At 34.8% G+C, this 19,915-nt stretch overlaps 2 protein-coding genes across 3 annotated transcripts in view; both read right to left on the reverse strand.

The window, feature by feature from the left end:
* The window catches only part of LOC116352054, a 587,314-nt gene that overhangs the window by 495,789 nt on the left and 71,610 nt on the right, over nucleotides 1-19,915 (reverse strand). The window lies entirely within an intron of this gene.
* The window catches only part of LOC116352050 (SCY1-like protein 2), a 41,300-nt gene that overhangs the window by 17,239 nt on the left and 4,146 nt on the right, over nucleotides 1-19,915 (reverse strand). For both annotated transcript variants that reach the window (XM_031784299.1, XM_031784298.1), the window contains exons 2-16: nucleotides 13,584-13,761; nucleotides 9,384-9,509; nucleotides 9,191-9,289; nucleotides 8,906-9,043; nucleotides 8,591-8,711; nucleotides 6,243-6,338; nucleotides 5,386-5,531; nucleotides 5,106-5,236; nucleotides 4,417-4,531; nucleotides 3,628-3,773; nucleotides 3,373-3,526; nucleotides 3,096-3,272; nucleotides 2,896-2,968; nucleotides 2,377-2,727; nucleotides 1,850-2,103 (exon numbers count right to left, since the gene is read on the reverse strand). In XM_031784299.1, coding sequence (XP_031640159.1) covers nucleotides 1,850-2,103; nucleotides 2,377-2,727; nucleotides 2,896-2,968; nucleotides 3,096-3,272; nucleotides 3,373-3,526; nucleotides 3,628-3,773; nucleotides 4,417-4,531; nucleotides 5,106-5,236; nucleotides 5,386-5,531; nucleotides 6,243-6,338; nucleotides 8,591-8,711; nucleotides 8,906-9,043; nucleotides 9,191-9,289; nucleotides 9,384-9,509; nucleotides 13,584-13,754 — 2,298 coding nt within the window. In that variant the 5' untranslated portion in view covers nucleotides 13,755-13,761. The remainder of the gene's footprint in view (nucleotides 1-1,849; nucleotides 2,104-2,376; nucleotides 2,728-2,895; nucleotides 2,969-3,095; nucleotides 3,273-3,372; nucleotides 3,527-3,627; nucleotides 3,774-4,416; nucleotides 4,532-5,105; nucleotides 5,237-5,385; nucleotides 5,532-6,242; nucleotides 6,339-8,590; nucleotides 8,712-8,905; nucleotides 9,044-9,190; nucleotides 9,290-9,383; nucleotides 9,510-13,583; nucleotides 13,762-19,915) is intronic.

The raw sequence follows: 19,915 nt of genomic DNA on the forward strand, positions 1-19,915 counted from the left end.
TTCTTTCGATTTTTAAAAGTGGCCTTTCAAATGCGAATGATTTTCATAGAATTTTATTTCGCAAGTGTTTGAACGGTTTGTTTCTTCTGATGTTAAACTTCAAGCAATCTCTGCTCTGTCATTCAAAACCAATTGAGTGTAAAATTGTCATTTCTCTAATGAGTGTATCTAAAAAAAGAATTGAATGTCTTCTAAACATTATTACTGCGTTATCTAAAAAACGTCATTTCGAAATGACCGTCTACAAAAACCAAAATGATTCGTATTTCTAAAAATGTAATCAAACTACGTATAATTTTATTTTTTATTTTATTTCATGCACATTTTGGCCAAGTCATGACGAGAGTTAAGAAAAGCGGTGTGCATTTTTTTTGGCTGTAATTTCGGGTAAATTTAAACAAAAATGAGATCTACGTAAACAGAATGAATGCAATTCGAACGCATTTCAATGAATTAAAAATGAAAAAAGCATAAAATATTGTTTGAGAATTAGGAATAAAAAATAAGCTTTATTACAAAACTGTATAGGCGAGAATAATAACGAAATGTTATTCATGAATCGTAAAAGCGTTAACAATATAAAAATAACATAATTAAGTAACAGGAGCTAGGGGTTAGACACATCTATGGGTGAGATCTAAAAGAACGTATGTTTTTTTTTCGCTTTGAATTTTGGAAAAGGAATGTATGTGTTTTGCCAATTCTGTCTTACTAAAAGGAAAGCATGTTTCGCACCAAATAAATTTTGCAAAAGGAAAGTAAGTGATTTTGAATCAGTTGTTAAAAAAGGGATGCATGTTTAACGATGATTTTTCTGGAACTGGGCTTCGATGGATCCTCAGGATCATCAGAACCGCTCACAGTTCTGGAAGTGGGTTTTGGTGGATCCTCAGGATGGACCAGACTATGGTTTGACAATGCCCTGGCCCATCCTGAGGGTCCATTTCCAGAACTGGGAGCGGTTCTGATGATCCTGAGGATCCACCAAAGCCCACTTCCAGAACAAAGACACTTACGTTCTTTTATCCAAACCAACAAAACTGAAACATGCATCCCTTTTCCAACAACTGATTCAGCCGAAATACATACTCTCTTTTTTCAAAATTTACTTGGCGCAAAACATACATTCCTTTATTGCGACAAAGTCGAACACACTTGCGTTCTTTTAGATCTCACCAATAGACATATAGTAACTTATTGAAATTTAAAATATTTCGTCCAAAGATTTCATAGTTTGCATAGATTCTGTAAGAAGGTTTCGATACTTTTGATAATGGATGTGAAAAGACTGAAAATATAAGTATCGGGAAAGAATAGATTTGAACTTTGTGATGCGTTTCTATCCCCCAGTTTGAAATAAGGGTTTGAAAATGTGTTAAAATTGAAAAGCCATTGTTTGTTGTGTGTGTTTGTTTGTTTGTTTTGCTACAGCTAAGATTGGAATGCGCCGAGTAAAAGCGAAGATTTCAAATTAGGTATTTATATACAAGTTAGAGTAGAAAAAAAATGTAAGACTTCCTTCTTAGCCATTTCTTTAAAAAAACACAAGAGTTCTACAAAAGATTTAAGATCTAAATTAAAAAATGCTACTGATAAAGCCCTACAGACTAACTGAATCAAGTAATATTAAAATGTACGTATATTATATATGCATAATATAATGGTCTAAAGAGATGTATTCTAATACTTCAATTTCTATGGAGAGAAAGTCATATGATTATAACGTCGAATTTATATATATATATATATACGCTCTATATGTAGTAAGGTTTTTGCTATATGGCACACGAAGAAAATGTCTAGATAGATCAACAAAAAAAAAAGAAATTGGCGAATGGAAAAAACTCACCGTTGGTGGTGATAGATTGATAGCCGATCCGCGACGTTCCTGTGGTCCAATACTGCTGTGACGTCGAATTGGTAGGCCACTGCCTGGTGTGCCACCAGGAGATGATGCACATGATGGTGCTATGCGAATTTTTGGTGTCATCAATGTATTATCAGATAAACGACGATTCGGAAATGCATTTGCAACTCGCAGAAAATTGCTATCCGGTGATGATGGTGAATTGCCAAACCACCAACCGCCAAGGACACCAGAACCTGTATTTTTGATTTTTGAAACATCATCACAAACACCACATTACACGCAGTTAATGCATGAAAAGGAGATGGAGAAAGAAGAATAAAAGTCAATTTCATATGACTATTACAACAGTGTATTGGTTTATATATTTGGTTCAGTTCCCAATTGACTTTTAATAGAATATATCAAAGCATCAGCATCAAAAATAACAAAAACAGCGGCAGCGGTAGCAGCAGCAAAAACACACCGATTGAGAAAAAAAGGAGATAAAAGAGAGAGAGAAATTGTACCTGTTGAATTTTTGCGTGCCATATCCTCAGCGCTCGATGTTTTCCGTTGGTCAATGCGCAAATTGGGTATATTGAATGGTGGGACGTGCATATTATCTGACGAAAATTGATGCCGTAATGGACGATGTCGCTCTGGTGATGGTATCGACAAATTATCCAACTTCAATTTATTGCGTTGTTGTCGATCAATGTGGTCCAACATTTCTTGCAACGTTTCCAATAGAATCGTAAATTGTTCCAAATTCAATGATGGATTTACCGTTTGTGGTAACAGCGATGGCATTACTCTTGTTGCCATTAAATTCACCGAAAGACCGTACTTCTTGTCACTTAACATTATTCGATAGATATCTAAAACGAAAACCGGAGAAGCAAGAGAAATAACCGAGTAAAGAAAAATAGAAATAGGGATGAAAAAAAAGAATCAGGAATGATTGGTTTATGTATGGCATTTTCAGAACGCAAATTTCATTCTCTTTATAAAGTACATAAACCAATCTGTAAAAATTTATCACTTACGAACAACCCGAAGAATAATATCTGGATCGGACAGCCGAACCTCCCACAGCAATGGTAATACCTCATCGATAATCTGCAAGCGAAAAGCATATACGTTTGTGTGTTTATGTCGAACAATGCAAGTCGTAAATAACCATCGTTTGTGTCATTCATTTTAATACCGAAATGTTTGTTTGGGGTTTTTTCTCTCTCTATTTTACCTGTGATTTATCGAGCTTATCCAAATTTAGTTCTATACATTGTAATACTCTCTCTACAATCTTTAAATCATTATGGTTTTTCTCGAAAACAATCTTGATTTTTGGTAAGATCATTTTTCGAATTGACACCTCGTCCAGCCACTCATAAACATTGGTCACAGCCAACAACGCTGCTCCCTACAAAAACCACAATCAAACAAAAATTCATGTTTTTCGTTATAAATGAGAAAAAAAAGTAAAATTGAGCGGGGAGAAAGTATAATTGATATTTTGGAACCTGCACTTGAATGGTTGAACTTTCGAATGCATTAAACAGCAATGGCAAAATTTCCGTTCGTATGTCATCTTGTGGTGTTTTCTCTAAAATAACGTGTAGATTTTCTAATATCGCTACTGTTGCTTGGATTGATTTTGGTGCAGCAAAAACCACTCTGTAACAGACAACAAAAAAAAAAATATGTCAGCAAATTGGTTTTCGTTTGATCGGAATGCTGCTTTTACGTATTATTAAATGCAAAAAAAACAAAACTACCTGAATGTCGGTAAAATGTATGTTTCATATTCATTTTGTGTTGCCTCGGCCACTAATGCTAACGCTGGCTGTAAAACAGCAGCCAATACTTCACCCATTCGAATTTCATGCTGTAGAGACGGCCAAACGTGTAGCCACCACAGTTTCTATAGGTTGCAAAAATGCACACATAATTAGAACAAAACAACAACAACAACAACAACATTTACAATCAAATACATCGAGAAGAAAGTAATAGTATATGGCAGTAGTGTGCGGAGGGGGGGGGGGTAGGGTGGTTTACCCCCCTCCTGTGATGTGGATGAGAATTTTTTTTCGTGAAATTTATTCGAATTTGCTTTGGGTTTTTGATTCAAAAAGTGAAGACCTTTTTTTTTTAGCTCATCAATGTAGAAAATTGAGAAAAATTCTTTCAATTTGCTAGGGTTTTTGGCTCCGAGAGATTTTTTTCCGACTTGCTGGGGTTTTTCGCGGAGAAAATTCTTTCGAAAAAAAAAAAAACGAAAATTTGTCTGATTTGCTAGAGAATTTCTTGTTTTTGGAAAATCACCCCCCTGAAAAATTTTCCTCGCACACTACTGGTATATGGCTAGAAATAACCAAGGTAACGACCGATTGAAAATGAATTTTCATCCGTCTCATTCCACCTTTGTTTATCGTCGTACTTTCTATACTTATTTATATATACAAAGATATTTGGAAAATTGTCTATCTAAGACCATTCTCTAGAATATTATGTGTATATATTGTATTGTAGTATGTTTTTTTATTTTGAATTTAGCAATTTACCCGGGGAATATACGGCAATGCTTCACGCAATGTGGCTTTATAAAAGAACGCTTTTTGTGTGGGATCCTTCATATTGATTACGTCTAAAAATTGCAGCACATGCAACGTTGTATCGCTGTGTGGTAAGACAGTTTAAAAAAAAAGAGATTTTTATAAATAAAATTTTAACACTGGCATCAAAAAAACTTTTAATTGCATCGCCACTTTCACATGAATTACGAAAACTCTCTATCCATCTCTCTTGCTCGTTCGCGCGTGCACTTTGCCACCCGTTATCATTCTGTTGAGAGAAGATGGGTGGGTGTTTCTGTGCGCACTTGAAGCCGCATAAAAAATCGCAATGAATCAATAAAAACTTTTAAAATTAATCATAATTATGGCTTTGAAAAGTCTTAATACAAAAAAATTATTATTAACATTGCGCCACAATCTGGCAACACAAAAAAAAGAGAGAAAAGAAGAAATATAAGAGTTGGAATGAATGAATGCAGAGCATATGATGTGAACATTGAAGCGAATGCAATGTGATAAAATAAATTTGGCGTTGAAATGATAATGATTAATGATGATAAAGTCGTGGAAAATTATTCAGTCGTGGAAAATTTAATTTTGGCATGTGTTTTTATTCTTCATTCATTTTTTTCTGGCCGTTATAAAGCACACTTAATTAGTTAAATTTTAATCCTTACCCAAAATATTTGATCAATTGCAGAAGTTGAGCAGTTGGTCGTGACATTGAGTCTTTCACCGTAAGACGTGACACAGCTTCTTGTAATGGTACTGGTATGCGAGGTAGCATTTTCTGAATGGATTCAGGCAACTTATGAAATCATGTCGAATGTAATGCAGAGAAATAAAATGATTATTGATCAGCAAAGGAGAATGAAGAAAAATCAAAATCCAATTAAACATGTGTATGAGAACGGATTCAATATATTGGTATTCAACAAATAAGCATATGAAACTTACCACTTCCATTTGCTTTAAATATGTTGAAGCTGAATTATTGGCCTGAATCAGTGCATGGCCTTGATTGAATATCGTACAGATCACTAAGCCCAGCGAAAACATATCACTTAATATAGAGCACTTGGAAAGTATTTGATTTTCAGGAGCTGCATAAGAAAACGGTGAAAAAAACAACAACAACATAATAATAATAGAGAAAATGGAAGAAAAAAGAACAACAAAGCTGCAATGCTTAGGTTGAATAATTGAACCGATAAACATGAGATCGAAGCATATAAGCACGAATAATAATCGATGCAGAAATGAGCTCACATACACAAAGTAAATTATTAAACCTCGTACGTTTTTGTATAAATGAAAATTATGTACATACAGCTAGGGGATAGACACGCAATCCAAAAGCGATATACAAACAAATCTATACGATAAAAATAAATCTCTTTAAATTATTCGAATAAAAAAAAACATTCCACTAATAAATTTTAAGCCCATCTATACACAAATGCATACACGGTGTGTGTGGGGTCGTTTTTTTCTTCTTCTGTTAGTTGTAATTCTTGTTGTTCATTGAGACCTTGACCTGGTTAAAAACTTGAATAATCCAATGACACACAAAAAAGAACCCCATACACATACACAAAACAGCATATTATCTCGCATAATCATCATTTGTTCAAACGCAAATCAAAAGCAGAGCTCGATAAATATTTCTTCGCTTTCGCGCGTGCCTCTTAAATATACTCTAATTTGTCGATGGAACGAAGTAATAGTCAATTAGTTTGCAATTTCGATACACAATGGAAAACAGCATACAACCTACGGCAGAGAAGAAGAAAAAAAACACGTATTTTACATACCCATGTAGTCCAAATTGGGTTGAGTCATTTTCGATGCACGTGAGCTCCATGGTTGGCATGGCACAGGATCAACAGGGTCAATTTCATTAGCTCGTTCTGGGAATTTGTATAACACAAAGACCAAGTACAAAAAGATGAAATAAATTGAAGAAAACAAAACAGATGAAGCCAAATGAAAATTGCAAATTGATTAATTTTTGCAACAAATGGTGTAAAGTGTGTGTGAGAGGAGAGAGAGAGAGAGAGAGAGAGAGGCGGGGATGGAAAACCAAACGATTAATTCCGATCGTAAGTTATAGCATAATAAAATCGAATCGTGTGCATTGGATAAAGATACACTTTAATCCTCTCTATTTCCATTTTTATATTCTGTATATGTGTTTGTATGTGTATATATTGGGTGTATAAATTAATTTTGAGGGATTTCTACCAGATGGCGTAACTTGTACTGTAACGCATCGGACCATACTGTAACTTTATTCACGTGAAAGCCACATCATTTGACATTAGTTTTCAGAATGTGTTATTTTGTCAAAGTGTAAACAACATAATTTTTTCGCTTACAATCATGTCAGCATATGTGCCAAAAAAACAGCATTTGCGGGAAGTTTTACTTTTCTTCTTTAATTCGAAGAAAAGTGCCGCTGAGAGCCATCGATTATGGTCGGAAACTTATGGTTCTGACCATAAAATATCGATTAAAACATGCGAGTACTGGTTTCGACGCTTCAAAAGTGGTGATTTCAACGTGGAAGACCAAGAACGGTCAGGTCAGCCAAAAAAGTTCGAAGATGCAGAATTGCAAGCATTATTGGATGAAAACTCGGCCCGAACAAGATCTCTAATACAGTAGCTTTTTTATATGAAATCTGTCACACTAACGCCCTCACTCTATCTTTTGGCGAACTAAACAGAATAAAGTTTAATATAAAAGTAAAGTCTCCATCAGGATATTTTATACAGCCGGTGTCAAGATCAATAAAACTGTTAATAGAATCTGCCATTTTTACGCAATTTTGCGATGTGATTGCGAGATTAAGAATATAAATAAAATAAATGAACGGAATAAACGAACTTAACAGAACAGAATAATTCGCACGAGTGTATGACAAGTATGTAAGAGAACAATAACATTACGTTTTGTATCTATCTGTCAAATGTCACACTCACACTTATAAGTTTACGTATGAGGATTTTAACAAAATCATTTCTACAAGATCTACACACTCTACACCCGAGGCTTTTTAAGTTAAATTAAAACGCATATAAATTTATGTTTTTTTAAATAGAAATTATTTAATGCTAATTGTGCTAACTTCACTTTCAAAACAAAAAAATGAAACAATTTATTAAATTATTTTTCAACAATTTTTGGAATAACATATGCGCTCATTCTCAAACTTGTGAAATAATATCCCATTCTATATATAGATGGCACTGTCTATACGAAGTTCGGCAAACAAAGCATTACGCTTATTGAGCGCATTACACCTCTTGCCCGAACCGAAAAAGAACTCACAATGGAGTTAAATGTAACTCAAGCAACCATTTCCGGATGTTTACATGCCATGGGAAAGATTCGAAAGCTAGGAAAATGGGTACCACATCAACTGACTGAAAATCAACTCAAAGCACGAATCACAGCATGCAGAGAACATCTCAAAGAACACAAAAAACATAGTTTTTTGAGTCGAATTGTCACGGGCGATGAAAAGTGGGTCTATTACGACAACCCCAAACGTAAAGGAGCGTATGTTGATCCAGGCCAACCAGGACCATCGCAGTCAAAACGAGACATTCATTGCCTGAAGGTTATGCTGTGCATTTGGTGGGATCAAAAAGGTGTCGTGTATTATGAGCTGCTAAAACCAGGTGAAACGGTTACAGCCCAACGCTACCGCATGCAATTAATCAAAATGGAGCATGCATTGAAGATTAAACGGCCACGGATAGCGTCTAAACAAGACAAAGTTGTGTTTCACGATGATAATGCCAGGCAGAAGTACAAGACTTCGGTTGGGATCGGCTTGATTAACCCGCGTACTCTCCAGACCTTGCTCCTTCTGACTACCACTTGTTTCGATCGATGCAAATTGGCTTGTCCGAGATATCGTTTCGAAATCCTGAAGGAGTGCGAAAATGGATCGATGAATGGATAGCCTCAAAAGATGAGGAATTCTTTCGACGCGGAATCGACAAGCTACCAAGAAGATGGGCGGAAGTCATAGCAAACGATGGGCAATACATTGGTTAAAGTACTCATTCTTGTTATTTTAAATAAATGTTTCTTTTCACACAAAAATCCCTCAAAATTAATTTATACACCCAATATGTGATTATAAACTCACCAGTAAATTCTAGTCCGGATAGTTTCCATGTTCCTCTTTTTGTCACCAAAATTGACGAAGGACAAACATTGCGATGAATGACATGACCGGAATAATGTAAAAATGTTAGAGCTTCGGTAATCTGTTGTGGAAAAGTTCCGGCGAAAACGAAAAAAAGAGAGAGAGAAAAGAAATCGGTATGTCGGTCAATCCAGTTGATTAAATGAAACATTTCTTTTCGCCGAAATTTGGCCTGCCTTCGAATGAATGCGTTCGGATATCCATTTTGTTTTCGATTTAAATCTTCTTTTTTTTTGTTGTCGTTGGTGTTGTTACCTGCAACAATCCATAACGAAGTTCCATGTCAAGGAATGAATATTCTTTTGCATGGGCTGGCCGTTGTATTTGTCCCGGCGGTTGTATGTGTGATGCTCCGGTGCTTGGTGGTCCTGTTTGTACCGTACTACATGATTCCTGTTTCGATATAAATAAATTTAAATGACACTTCAATTTATGGTGTGCATGTGCGTAGTGCGTACAAAAGAGCGCATCCTTATGCTCTATATCACACAGACGACCCATTTCCAAGTAATCGAAATTGGCAATGGTATTCGAAATTACCTGGTATGCAAGTATATTTGCTAAGCTCGCGAATATTGGTTCCGTTGCAAATGCTAACGTTTCTGGACATTCTTCGACCGGATGAATAATTTGTAGTATCTGGATGGGAAAGGGACAGAAGAAAAAAAAGCCGAAGGTATATCGATAACAAATTCGATGATGATGATATAAACGGAATTTTCTTTGGATATACCTTTGGATGCCGAAATCGTTCTAGTTGCTTAATCGAATTTCTTAAAATCTCTGTTACGGTCTCTTTCCGTTTTGGTTTATGAAGTTTCTCGGCGCATCGTTTTTCAAATATAAATATCGAACATTCCTACAGAGATGATTTTGGAAGAGAGAGAGAGAGAGAGATAATACCATTTTATTTCAACCCAAATAAACTTCATCGTTAACTGTAACGAAGTGTTTACTTTTACCAAAAATAGATGTCGAGAGGTTGTAGTTGTTTATCCAAATAAAATAAAAACAACCAAATTACCCATTTCGATTTTCTTCTCTCTCTTTTTTTTGCAATAGTTGTTGAACCATGAAAGAAAATGCATACGTCACGCGCATAAATATAATCACCACCTACATTTACTGCCACCTCAAAATGACGTAAGACTTTTTCAATGCCAATCTAAAGCTTTGCTTTTGTATATATTTCTTACTCTTTAACTTTGTTTTATGTCATGTTGCACATTGAACGCGTGCGTGGGATTCGACAAAACAAGTCCAAAAGAAGGCAATTGGGAGACGAAGAGAGAGAGAAGAGTATTAAGCCACTTCGCCCCGAACATTCTAAAGTCTTTACTTAACAGATTATAAAAGAAGTTTATTCCTTTTATTTTGTGAAGTTGGTGAATTTTTTATGAATTTCAAGTCAATTTGTGAATAATTCCCATTGAAATTTGTGTCCGGAGAGATGGTGACGGTAGCAACCGTCTTTTTTCGTTGAGGAGATTTGTTTCGTCTTAAGGATGGTTGTGTATGTATACCGGATTACAACCTTTTTTCATCCCTTTTTTTTGTGTATGTCAATTACGAAGTGGAAAGCACATATGGCGTTTTGCATGGAAAATTGGCCTTTTAATAAGAATACGACTATCCTTGTGGAGAGAAAGAGAAAGAACACCATCGCATATCAACTATCACGACCATATTCTTGAGTCGATTGTTTTTTTGCCAGTTCATTTAATCCACTATTAGCTGATTAAAATGCAACCCATCATTTTGTATATGCTAACTCACAGACATTATTCCAATTTGATTTGGTTATGGATATTCAAAATACGTCAAATTTCGACGACCCACCAATGTCTATTAATCTATTCTAGACATATCCGCCGACGTACACACAGCAACCAACATATAACGAAATCAAGGGGTTGAACATTTTAGGATATTGAACGAACTGTTTCACAATTCAAACCCATTTGGTTTACCCGATGACCTTTCAACTCATCTGTATTCAATTATTTATGTTCATATGAATGTCCAAGAATGAAAGTGAGTCTTCTCCTGAGAACATAGAAATGTGTAACAAATCTTAAAGATTTCATTGAATTGTAGTACCAACGCAAATTTTATTGAAATGAAACACGGCGTGATGAATAAATTTTGTTTTGGTATTACATTTTGAAAAATTTCTTGCCGTGTGTTTTAATTTAAAATGCTTTTCTACGATGTTACGAATAAAAAAAAATTGATTTTGATGTTACGAATAGAAAAAATTGGTTTTGATTGTTTACGAGTTAAAAAAAAAAGACTAATTTTTACGCTTTTTATGAGATCGATCAGAAAAGTCGTGAAAAAATCTTCAACATGAATTGGAATGTAAATCAAATGCCAACATATAAGGTTATTCAATAGGTATCACATAGCAAGCTTATATGAAACTTTCGGATACTCGGTATAGAGCACTCAAACAGTGAAAAAAGTCCAGATCGTGATTTAGATGATATGGAATGCGATTTTTTTCATTCTGATTTCGCCAGGTGATACAGAAATGGCACTGCCGTAGGTCCGTATATATTTGGCGTTTGTCATTTCAGCGGTCTTCCGTGTTTTTCATACAAGCCTCCCATAAAGATGGTAAAAAATCGCGAAAAATAAAAAAAATAATTAATTTTTTTTCTTCAATTCTCAAATACTACTCAATTTTCTGTATCACCTGGTGAAATCAGAATGAAAAAAATCGCATTCCATATCATCTAAATCACGATCTGGACTTTTTTCACTGTTTGAGTGCTCTATACCGAGTATCCGAAAGTTTCATATAAGCTTGCTATGTGATACCTATTGAATAACCTTATATGTTGGCATTTGATCAGACAATATATTTAGCTGTCACCATCTGGATATTACAGCTCATCTGGATATCGTCAGCAGATGATACGAAGTGAAAACAATAGAAGTGATTGTTATAGGTATATAAGCTTGTTATATACTGGTATTACTATAACCATCACTTCTATCGTTTTCACTTCGCATCATCTGCTGACGGCATCCAGATGAGCTGAAATATCCAGATGACGGCAGCTAAATATATTGTCTGCATTTGATTTACATTCCAATTCATGTTGAAGATTTTTTCACGACTTTTCTGATCGATCTCATAAAAAGCGTAAAAATTAGTCTTTTTTTTAACCAATTTTTTCTATTCGTAACATCAAAATCAATTTTTTTTTATTCTTAACATCAAAAAAAGCATTTTAAATTGAAACACACGGCAAGCAATTTTTCAAAATGTAATACCAAAACAAAATTTATTGAAGTGTAACACGCCGTGTTTCATTTCAATAAAATTTGCGTTGGTACTACAATTCAATGAAATCTTTAAGATTTGTTACACATTTCTATGTTCTCAGGAGAAGACTCACTTTCATTCTCGGACATTCATATAATGATTGAAGCAATTCAATATGCGAAACAATATTGTTTTCGATGCGAAAAAGGTGTGTACGTCCGTTAATTTAAAATACACTTATGATGAATATTGACATGCATGTAATCCCTTGTGGAAATATTTCGACTTCATAGCCGACTATAAATTGACTAATTTGGGACAAAAATGGCTGATATTTCAGCTAGTATTTCAACCAACTAAAGTTAACTATAAGTGACTTTATGCGTCTTCATGTAACTTGAGTTGAGAAATGTCGATTGTGATCATAGTTAACTACGGTTAACTATAAGTATATGAAATTGATTTTTGTCAACTATGTTGACTATAATCACTTTTAGTTAACTCTGACACATAGCCGACTATATTCGTTTTCAATCATCTATTGGTAATTTTAATCGAATAAAAGTGATCAAATTCGACTTAATTTATGGTGAGTCAGTCATTTTTTTTCCACAAGGGATTAAAAGTGAACGTAGTTTAGATAATTTATAAAACGTTTTCATGGTCAACTTCATGGTAACCTTCAAAAATAGACTGAAAATCACAATGGATACATTATGCTCTTTATATCCACCAAAATAGTCTTTATGAACCCAAATAACGCATGTGATTTGAATTAAAATGAGAGTTTGCGTCACTACAATTTTTTGTAAATCAAATAGATTGAAGAGTCAAAGCTTTGCTTTTTTCTTCATTTCTTTCCCTTGTCAAGGAGACATTGAATAGTGAATCAGACATTGAATAGTGCCGTTTTTTTTTTTTTTTTTGAATACACTGCTGAGTGTTGACACAATGAGACAAGTATGTACTTCGATGGTGGACTAACTAAATATAGTTTTTTTTATTGACGAGCAAAATGAAGTCCAACCTAGTATTTTGTGGCGTATTTATTAGTAAAATTATGTAAACTTATCATTTTTTGTGTCTTTGTTATTCCATTCATATTCGTGAAAGCCCTTGAAAATGAAACATAAGCGGTTGATTATAATGGAAAAATTTCGTGCAAACAATCGTGCCGTTCGAAATGGTAAGTCAACACACCTCTTTTGAATGTTTTTTTTTGTTCGACGAAGAGAACGACGGACACAACAGACACAAACGATATAATAAACAAATAGAATGACAGCTTCGAAAAACTGCCTCATAAGTTTTCGATCAGGAAAGCGCACACGAAGGTTGACATTTTTTTGAAATTAATCGATTAATTTGTTTGTTTTTTCGCAGCAAAATGCGAAAATAAGTCGTAGTTTTGGGAAATAATTTAGATATTTGGGAAATAATTTAGTTAAAATTTCGATTTTCAGAGTAAAGTTTTTTTCTTTTTTGTCCTTTTTTACGTTTGTGTAAATCAACCTCATGGTCGCATTAAGAGAATAATCCAAAATGTTCGCATTATGCAAACATGGAACTTCGACCATTAGTCTGTTCCTCACCTCATCGCGGTGTAATGGGTAACGGACAAACATAATGAGTGAAAATATAAAATGTATGTATACTTACGCGTCCATCACTTTTTTTGAATCCATCGTGGATTTTCCATATCAATTCGGGTCCGGCGCATGCAGTTTGTTTGCTAATTTCAAAATGTTGAACTATTGGATTGCTATCTATTGGATTTTGTGGTGTAGCTGCTCCGCTTTTGAACTTAGAAAACATTGTTGCTGCAGGCATATCACCACTGGATACAACAAAATCCATGTTCCGTCAGGAGAGCAAGCCAGAAAAAAAGAGAGATCAAATTTGTATAAACACAGATTTCCATTAGATTTTCCTTTGGTGTATATATAACATTATAATAACACAAAAATACCGAAAATTTGGTTCGCAAACTGTGCACTATTCGTGTACCCTCACAAATGGCAAAAACACGCAAGCACTGGGCAAAAACCGAAGAGAAAAGAAAAAATAACATGGAGGGTATGTATGGAAGAGAATGTGTAATTTGAAGAACGCACGAACATAAGAGGAAAGAGAATTGGGAACAATTAAAGCAAATTAATTAGCAACTAAATAAGTTTGTTTGGATGCATGTGCTATTTTCCATCTCCGTCTTTCTGCAATGTAATAATCGCGTCGAGGAAACCGGAACGCATTGTTCTCGCTGTGTTTTTTCTTCTTCTTCTTCTCTCAGTTGTGCGCGCGATAAAATACCACCAAAACTTGCCACACATACCTTTTGTACAATTCGATTGATTGACAAAACAAAAGGGAAACAAAACGGCAACAAAAGACGAACACTGAACAGAACCTCCCGGGTATTATATTTTGTATGTGTGTTCCAATTTTTTTTATTTGTGCATTTTATACTCAAAATCGTATTCACCAAGCACTGAGAACGCAAGGGAAAATGCGAGAGAGAAGGGCAAATAACGGACATGTACAGACATTATAAAGAGATATTTTCAGCCAGATGAATCAGCTCAGCCAGATATCGTCAGGAGCTGAAATGGAGTGAAAACAATAAAAGTGATTGTTATTGTGATTGTAGCAATGTAAGTGTAATTATAACCATAACAATCAATTCCATTGTTTTCACTCAATTTCAGCTCCTGACGATATCTGGCTGAGCTGATTCATCTGGCTGAAAATATCTCATTATAATGTCTGGACAAGTAAAATGGTGTATTGTGATTCAATGAAAAGTATGAATGCCATATCTATTGAATATATCGAGAAGAGAATATGTTATTCAGCGCTTATGGCTGAGTAATGTCTGAATAAAAACATACTCTCCTCTCGATATTTTCAATAGATATAATGGGCATGAATATTGTTACATTGAATTTTGCGCCCACCAGAATATTTTACCAACAATAACGATGTCGACGTTGATGGTGCAAGCAAAAAGAAACAATCACTATACACCGACATTTCCATTAATAAATATCCTAGGGGCAAATCGCACTTTCAAAAATGACAATTATGAACATTTATCGGCGATTGTGCGCCATTTTGAACGGTTTCGTACCACTCGGTACCACTTTTGACAACTTTTGACCATTTTTGACAATTTTTCACGAATATAGCGTGAATAATATTATTTTCGAATATTTTAAATTCTAATTTTTCTTTTGCAAAGAAAATGAATTTTTATTCAAAAAATAAATAAATATTTATTTTTTTTTACTTTTCTGTATTTTTTTTGAGCGGTATACCGCGGTATACAGGGTATACATTCTCCATAATCTACTGTCACTCTAGCTGTCACTGCTCGTGGCGCTGTACTCAAATTATTCACGCTACATTCGTGAAAAATTGTCAAAAATGGTCAAAAATTGTCAAAAGTGGTACCGAGTGGTACGAAACCGTTCAAAATGGCGCACAATCGCCGATGAATGTTCATAATTGTCATTTTTGAAAGTGCGATTTGCCCCTAGTAAATATCACAGCACACAGTGTTGTGTGTTCAAACAAATTCAAATTCATTAAGAATCGTTTTTATGTGCTCGTTTTAAGTGCTTTGCACGGTGGAACCCAAAAATCTAAGCAAAAAAAGAAAATTGACATTTTCGGCTTCGAAACATTTACCACCTTTGCCAAATGGTTGAAATCACTGAAAATTAGGTGGATATTTTCGGCAATATTTTTTTAAATATGTAAGCGTGAAAAAGATCGCATGTGAAAAGCATATGGTTGAGATAAAAAATGTGCGTTATAGAAAATCAACAAATGCGTTATGGTTTGCCATACCATTCCATAGGTGTTGGCCAGAGTTTCTGGGCCCCCTTAAATAATTTTCGGAACATTAAAGACATTATTGGGGCCCCTAGAAAATGACTCTTGTTGTGATCAATTTCAGAAATGAAAATTTCTTTCGATTTGCTATGGATTTTGGACGAAAAACTGAGGACCTAAAAAGGGGCTCTGAACCCCTTTTACACTATATAAAATCGACGCTTACGAGGACCCCCTATGAATTTTGCCAGGGACGCCCTACGAAATTTTACCATCACAAGACGGGGGGTGTCTTGCGGACAAAAGTGCCCGTCCGCTAAACATTCTATAATATTTTTTGGGTTGTAATGAATTGGTAGTTATTTATGGAATCGGTATGTTCCATCAAGTGCGTATAATTGAAACAGATCAATAAAATGTTTGATAGGCTAAAAATGGATAAATTTTCTATTTCACGCCAAACATCAGCATTTCCGTTTTTCTGTCAGTCAAAAGAACGAAAAAAAAAACCAACAAAACAAATATGTGGCAAGGAAAATAAGGGCGATATCTCGTTTAAGCTGATCGCCTTCTGTCTGCTTCAGACACCAATTTTTTTTGCTCTTCTTATTTTTTCCGGAGGTTTGATGTGTGCAATTCATCAAACTCATTCTTGTGTGCTTCTAACTGTCTAAAGTGAATATATTGACTGCGAATAAGAAGCGAATTGAGTGAATAACAAACTAACGATAAAAAGAACGGAAATTGTATATTGCGCACGTATTTTCCCCTCATACAATAACAATTTGTTCATACATAGTCTGGTACATCGGTGTTGATCTGTTCATTTTGAAGTGTTGCGTTTCGCTCAACAATGCCTCAATATATATCTATATATATAAAAGTTTTGGGGCCAAAAGCACTTCAGCATGCAAATCTGAATTGCGCGAGCATGTGTACCAAACAATACAGAAACATAAATTAACATTGACTGTGTGTAATGCTAGGGGAAAATATCGAATAAAATAAGTAACGAATATGCTGCGTATAAGAATATAAACCGTATATACCGAAGAATATTTGCAAATAATATTTGCAAATAACTCCGCATATATATGGTTTATACGCATATGCGGCATACTTGCGATGTCTTCATCTATTCATAGTATATTCGGTAAAAAATACTTGAGTATAAACCGTATAAACGTATAGATAATTCCCCCTAGGTGTAATGTACATGAGTTGAATGCAAAACCATACCGAAAGACAAAAAAACAATAAAAACACAAACAGACCACATACTCACACGCGCGTTCGTGTTTCCATTGTACAAAATCATAGCATTTTGTCATTTTAACATAAATAACAAAAGGCAATTTGAAGCGCGGGCATCTCGTGTGTGTCGTTCAATTCGCAGAAATGCGAGATCATGAGAGTACCGTTTTTATTTGAAATTATAACCATTTTCCACTTTATTATCCCCCATCATTGTGTCAGCCCAGTCTTGGCTCATCCAATGCGTTATGTCATTGTTGCCTTTTTTCGCCTCATAAAATCAAATGTTTCATATAAGGTATAAGTGTCGATAATTATTCAGACTCTTATTTCAATGCTAACATGGTCGAAGGCTCTGTGTCTCTTATTCTTAATGCCCATTTATATATTCAAAGTTCAAACCAATGCCACTTGAACGTTCAAGCATTTGGTGTAATATATAGTTGTTGAATACATTTTTCATCTACGTACAAGAGAGAAAGAGAGAAAGAATGGCGTCGCGCTCCCATTTCAATGAGCGTTGCTCTTAAACTCATAAATTCCAAAACGAACATTTATCTACCCTGTATATATGATTTATATTAATTACGCTTCGATTTCGAATTCTTGCAAACAGCTCTCTCATCGATGTCCTGCTTAGTTTTCATGTTGAAATAAATTTACACATAATTCGTTACGCCCGGCCCCTCTCAATATCTTAACGAATCAACAGCTCCATAAATGTGCGTGAATAATTGCTTTAGTGAAGCTGTCTGCATCAAAGACTCTCACAGAAATTTATATTCCAATTCGAATTCCATATGCCATTTTCGATCGTAACGATTTGTTTTAGGCTATGCCATTGGGAAAATGACTGTCAAGACAGAGATGGAGAGAGAAAGAGAAAAATTTAAATGAAGAGATCGGCATAGAAAGATTCGAACGAAAAAAATAATTGCAAGTCAAATTCATAGTAATGGCATGATGAATACGATTATTGAATCAGACAATTACTTATTAGCAGCGTTGAGAACAAAAATAAAGGCGAATGATTATTATGAATTATGATTATTTATGCTCCCTTTTTTTACCCAATATCATCCTTTCCATCAATACGGTTTCAGCACAACTAGCTGAAGCGAGTGAAAGCGCAATGGAAAAACTAAACGCATACATAAATCATGAGTTGTGCGCACACCGCACGTCGCATGCCACACGCTATATGAAAATCTTCGATTATTATTATTTTTTTATTCTCTTTGTTGTTGTGCTTTCCATTACGGAAATATTTTTCCTCCGTTGCATCTATTGACTTTTCGCTAACTCTATTACCGTTTCATCGCACCAATATTGCAAATACCTTTAAAAAAGGCGGAGATGATGATAATAAGAACGAACCCAGGAGCAGCAGCAGAAGAAAAAAACAAGAGAAAAACGGAATTTAATAAGTTTGAAACGGAATTTGATTCATATCAACCTCGGCTAATGCCATTCTTCGTTCATCGATGCGAATGCAGAGCGGACGGAGATGGGTAGACGCCTGAATAAATGAAAACACCGAAAGACGAGAGAAGATGTGATCAAAATATATTGAGCGAGAGAGAAAGAAAACAAAAATCAAGAAATCGAAGAGAAAAAAAGTCTCGAAGTTTTTCCGTTTTTCTTGATTAGAAGAGAGATAACGACGACGACAGAAAGAAGAATAAGAAGTAGAAAAACCAACAGCATCAGAGTAGAGAAAAGGTGTCTCATCAAAAGGTGAAACGGCGAAATGTGAAAAACGCGTTTGGCAAACGAAAACGTTGTGCCCAATAAATGATCAATAAAAGTTAGAATGTATCTATTAAAGCAATAAAAATTCATACCATAGCGCATTCGATGCTTTCGATATCAGTCGCTCACTTGTTCGATGCCAAAGGTGTATTGATATTTTGTTTGAGATAGATAGATAAAAAGCGCGACACCAAAATGAAGAGAGTGAGATAGAGAGACAAGTGAAAAGTAAAATCACACACGCACACACACCGTTCGATTATATTACGCACCGTAAAGAGTGATAAACGAAAAATCAAGTCAAATACGAATGAATAAATTTTAAAATATCAAGATAATATATTCTAATGTGAATCGAACCGCATTTACAGGAATTCATAATAAAGTTATTTATCTTGTATTTGTGTGTGTGCGTATTTTTAGTATGTATAGATAAAGCGAAAAAATAAGTAAAGCGAGCCCATAGTCGGTATGCCTTTACACGCACCAAGTAACCAATAAGAGAGGATAGTGATTGGCAAAAGCCATAGAATGTCATCGAAAGAGATGAAAAAGAAAGGCAAAGAGTAAAACAGTATAATCTAAATCAAAATAGCTGATTTGATCAACAGCTCAATTTTTTCTCAGGTCAGTAATACTCAATATTTCTTTGCGATGAAATGCACGCTCACTTGGGACAAAATTACAATATCATAGCGTATGCATTTTTGATGAATTCCCTCTCTCACTCACTCGTTGCGTAGGATAAATCAAAATACCGAAGAGTTAGACATGCCAAGTAAAAGTATTCGTCGTCAGTTTTGAATGGACGATAGGGAAAACTGAATGGAAAACGATGCGTAAAAAATAGAAGGAAATCAAATGGGTCTTTTGTAGGATATCTAATTATCTTTTAAGTTGAAGATTTAACAGAACGACCTTATAATACCACTAATTAGTGACATTTTTTTTGTTCACAATATTCAGCGAAATGTATCGTTAACACAGAAGTAAGATCAGAGGCATTAAACCATAACTCATGCTTTTTTTTGAATACTCGTACAATGTTTTTGCACGATGACGCTCTTTTCAAACATCCCAAATTACATACAGCGAAAGAGAATAAGAGAGAGAGAGAGAGAGAGAGAGAGAGAGAGAGAGAGAGAGAGAGA

Source organism: Contarinia nasturtii, unplaced genomic scaffold, assembly GCF_009176525.2.
Source record: "Contarinia nasturtii isolate CC-2019 unplaced genomic scaffold, AAFC_CNas_1.1 Cnas_scaffold_187, whole genome shotgun sequence".
Classification (NCBI taxonomy): domain Eukaryota; kingdom Metazoa; phylum Arthropoda; class Insecta; order Diptera; family Cecidomyiidae; genus Contarinia; species Contarinia nasturtii.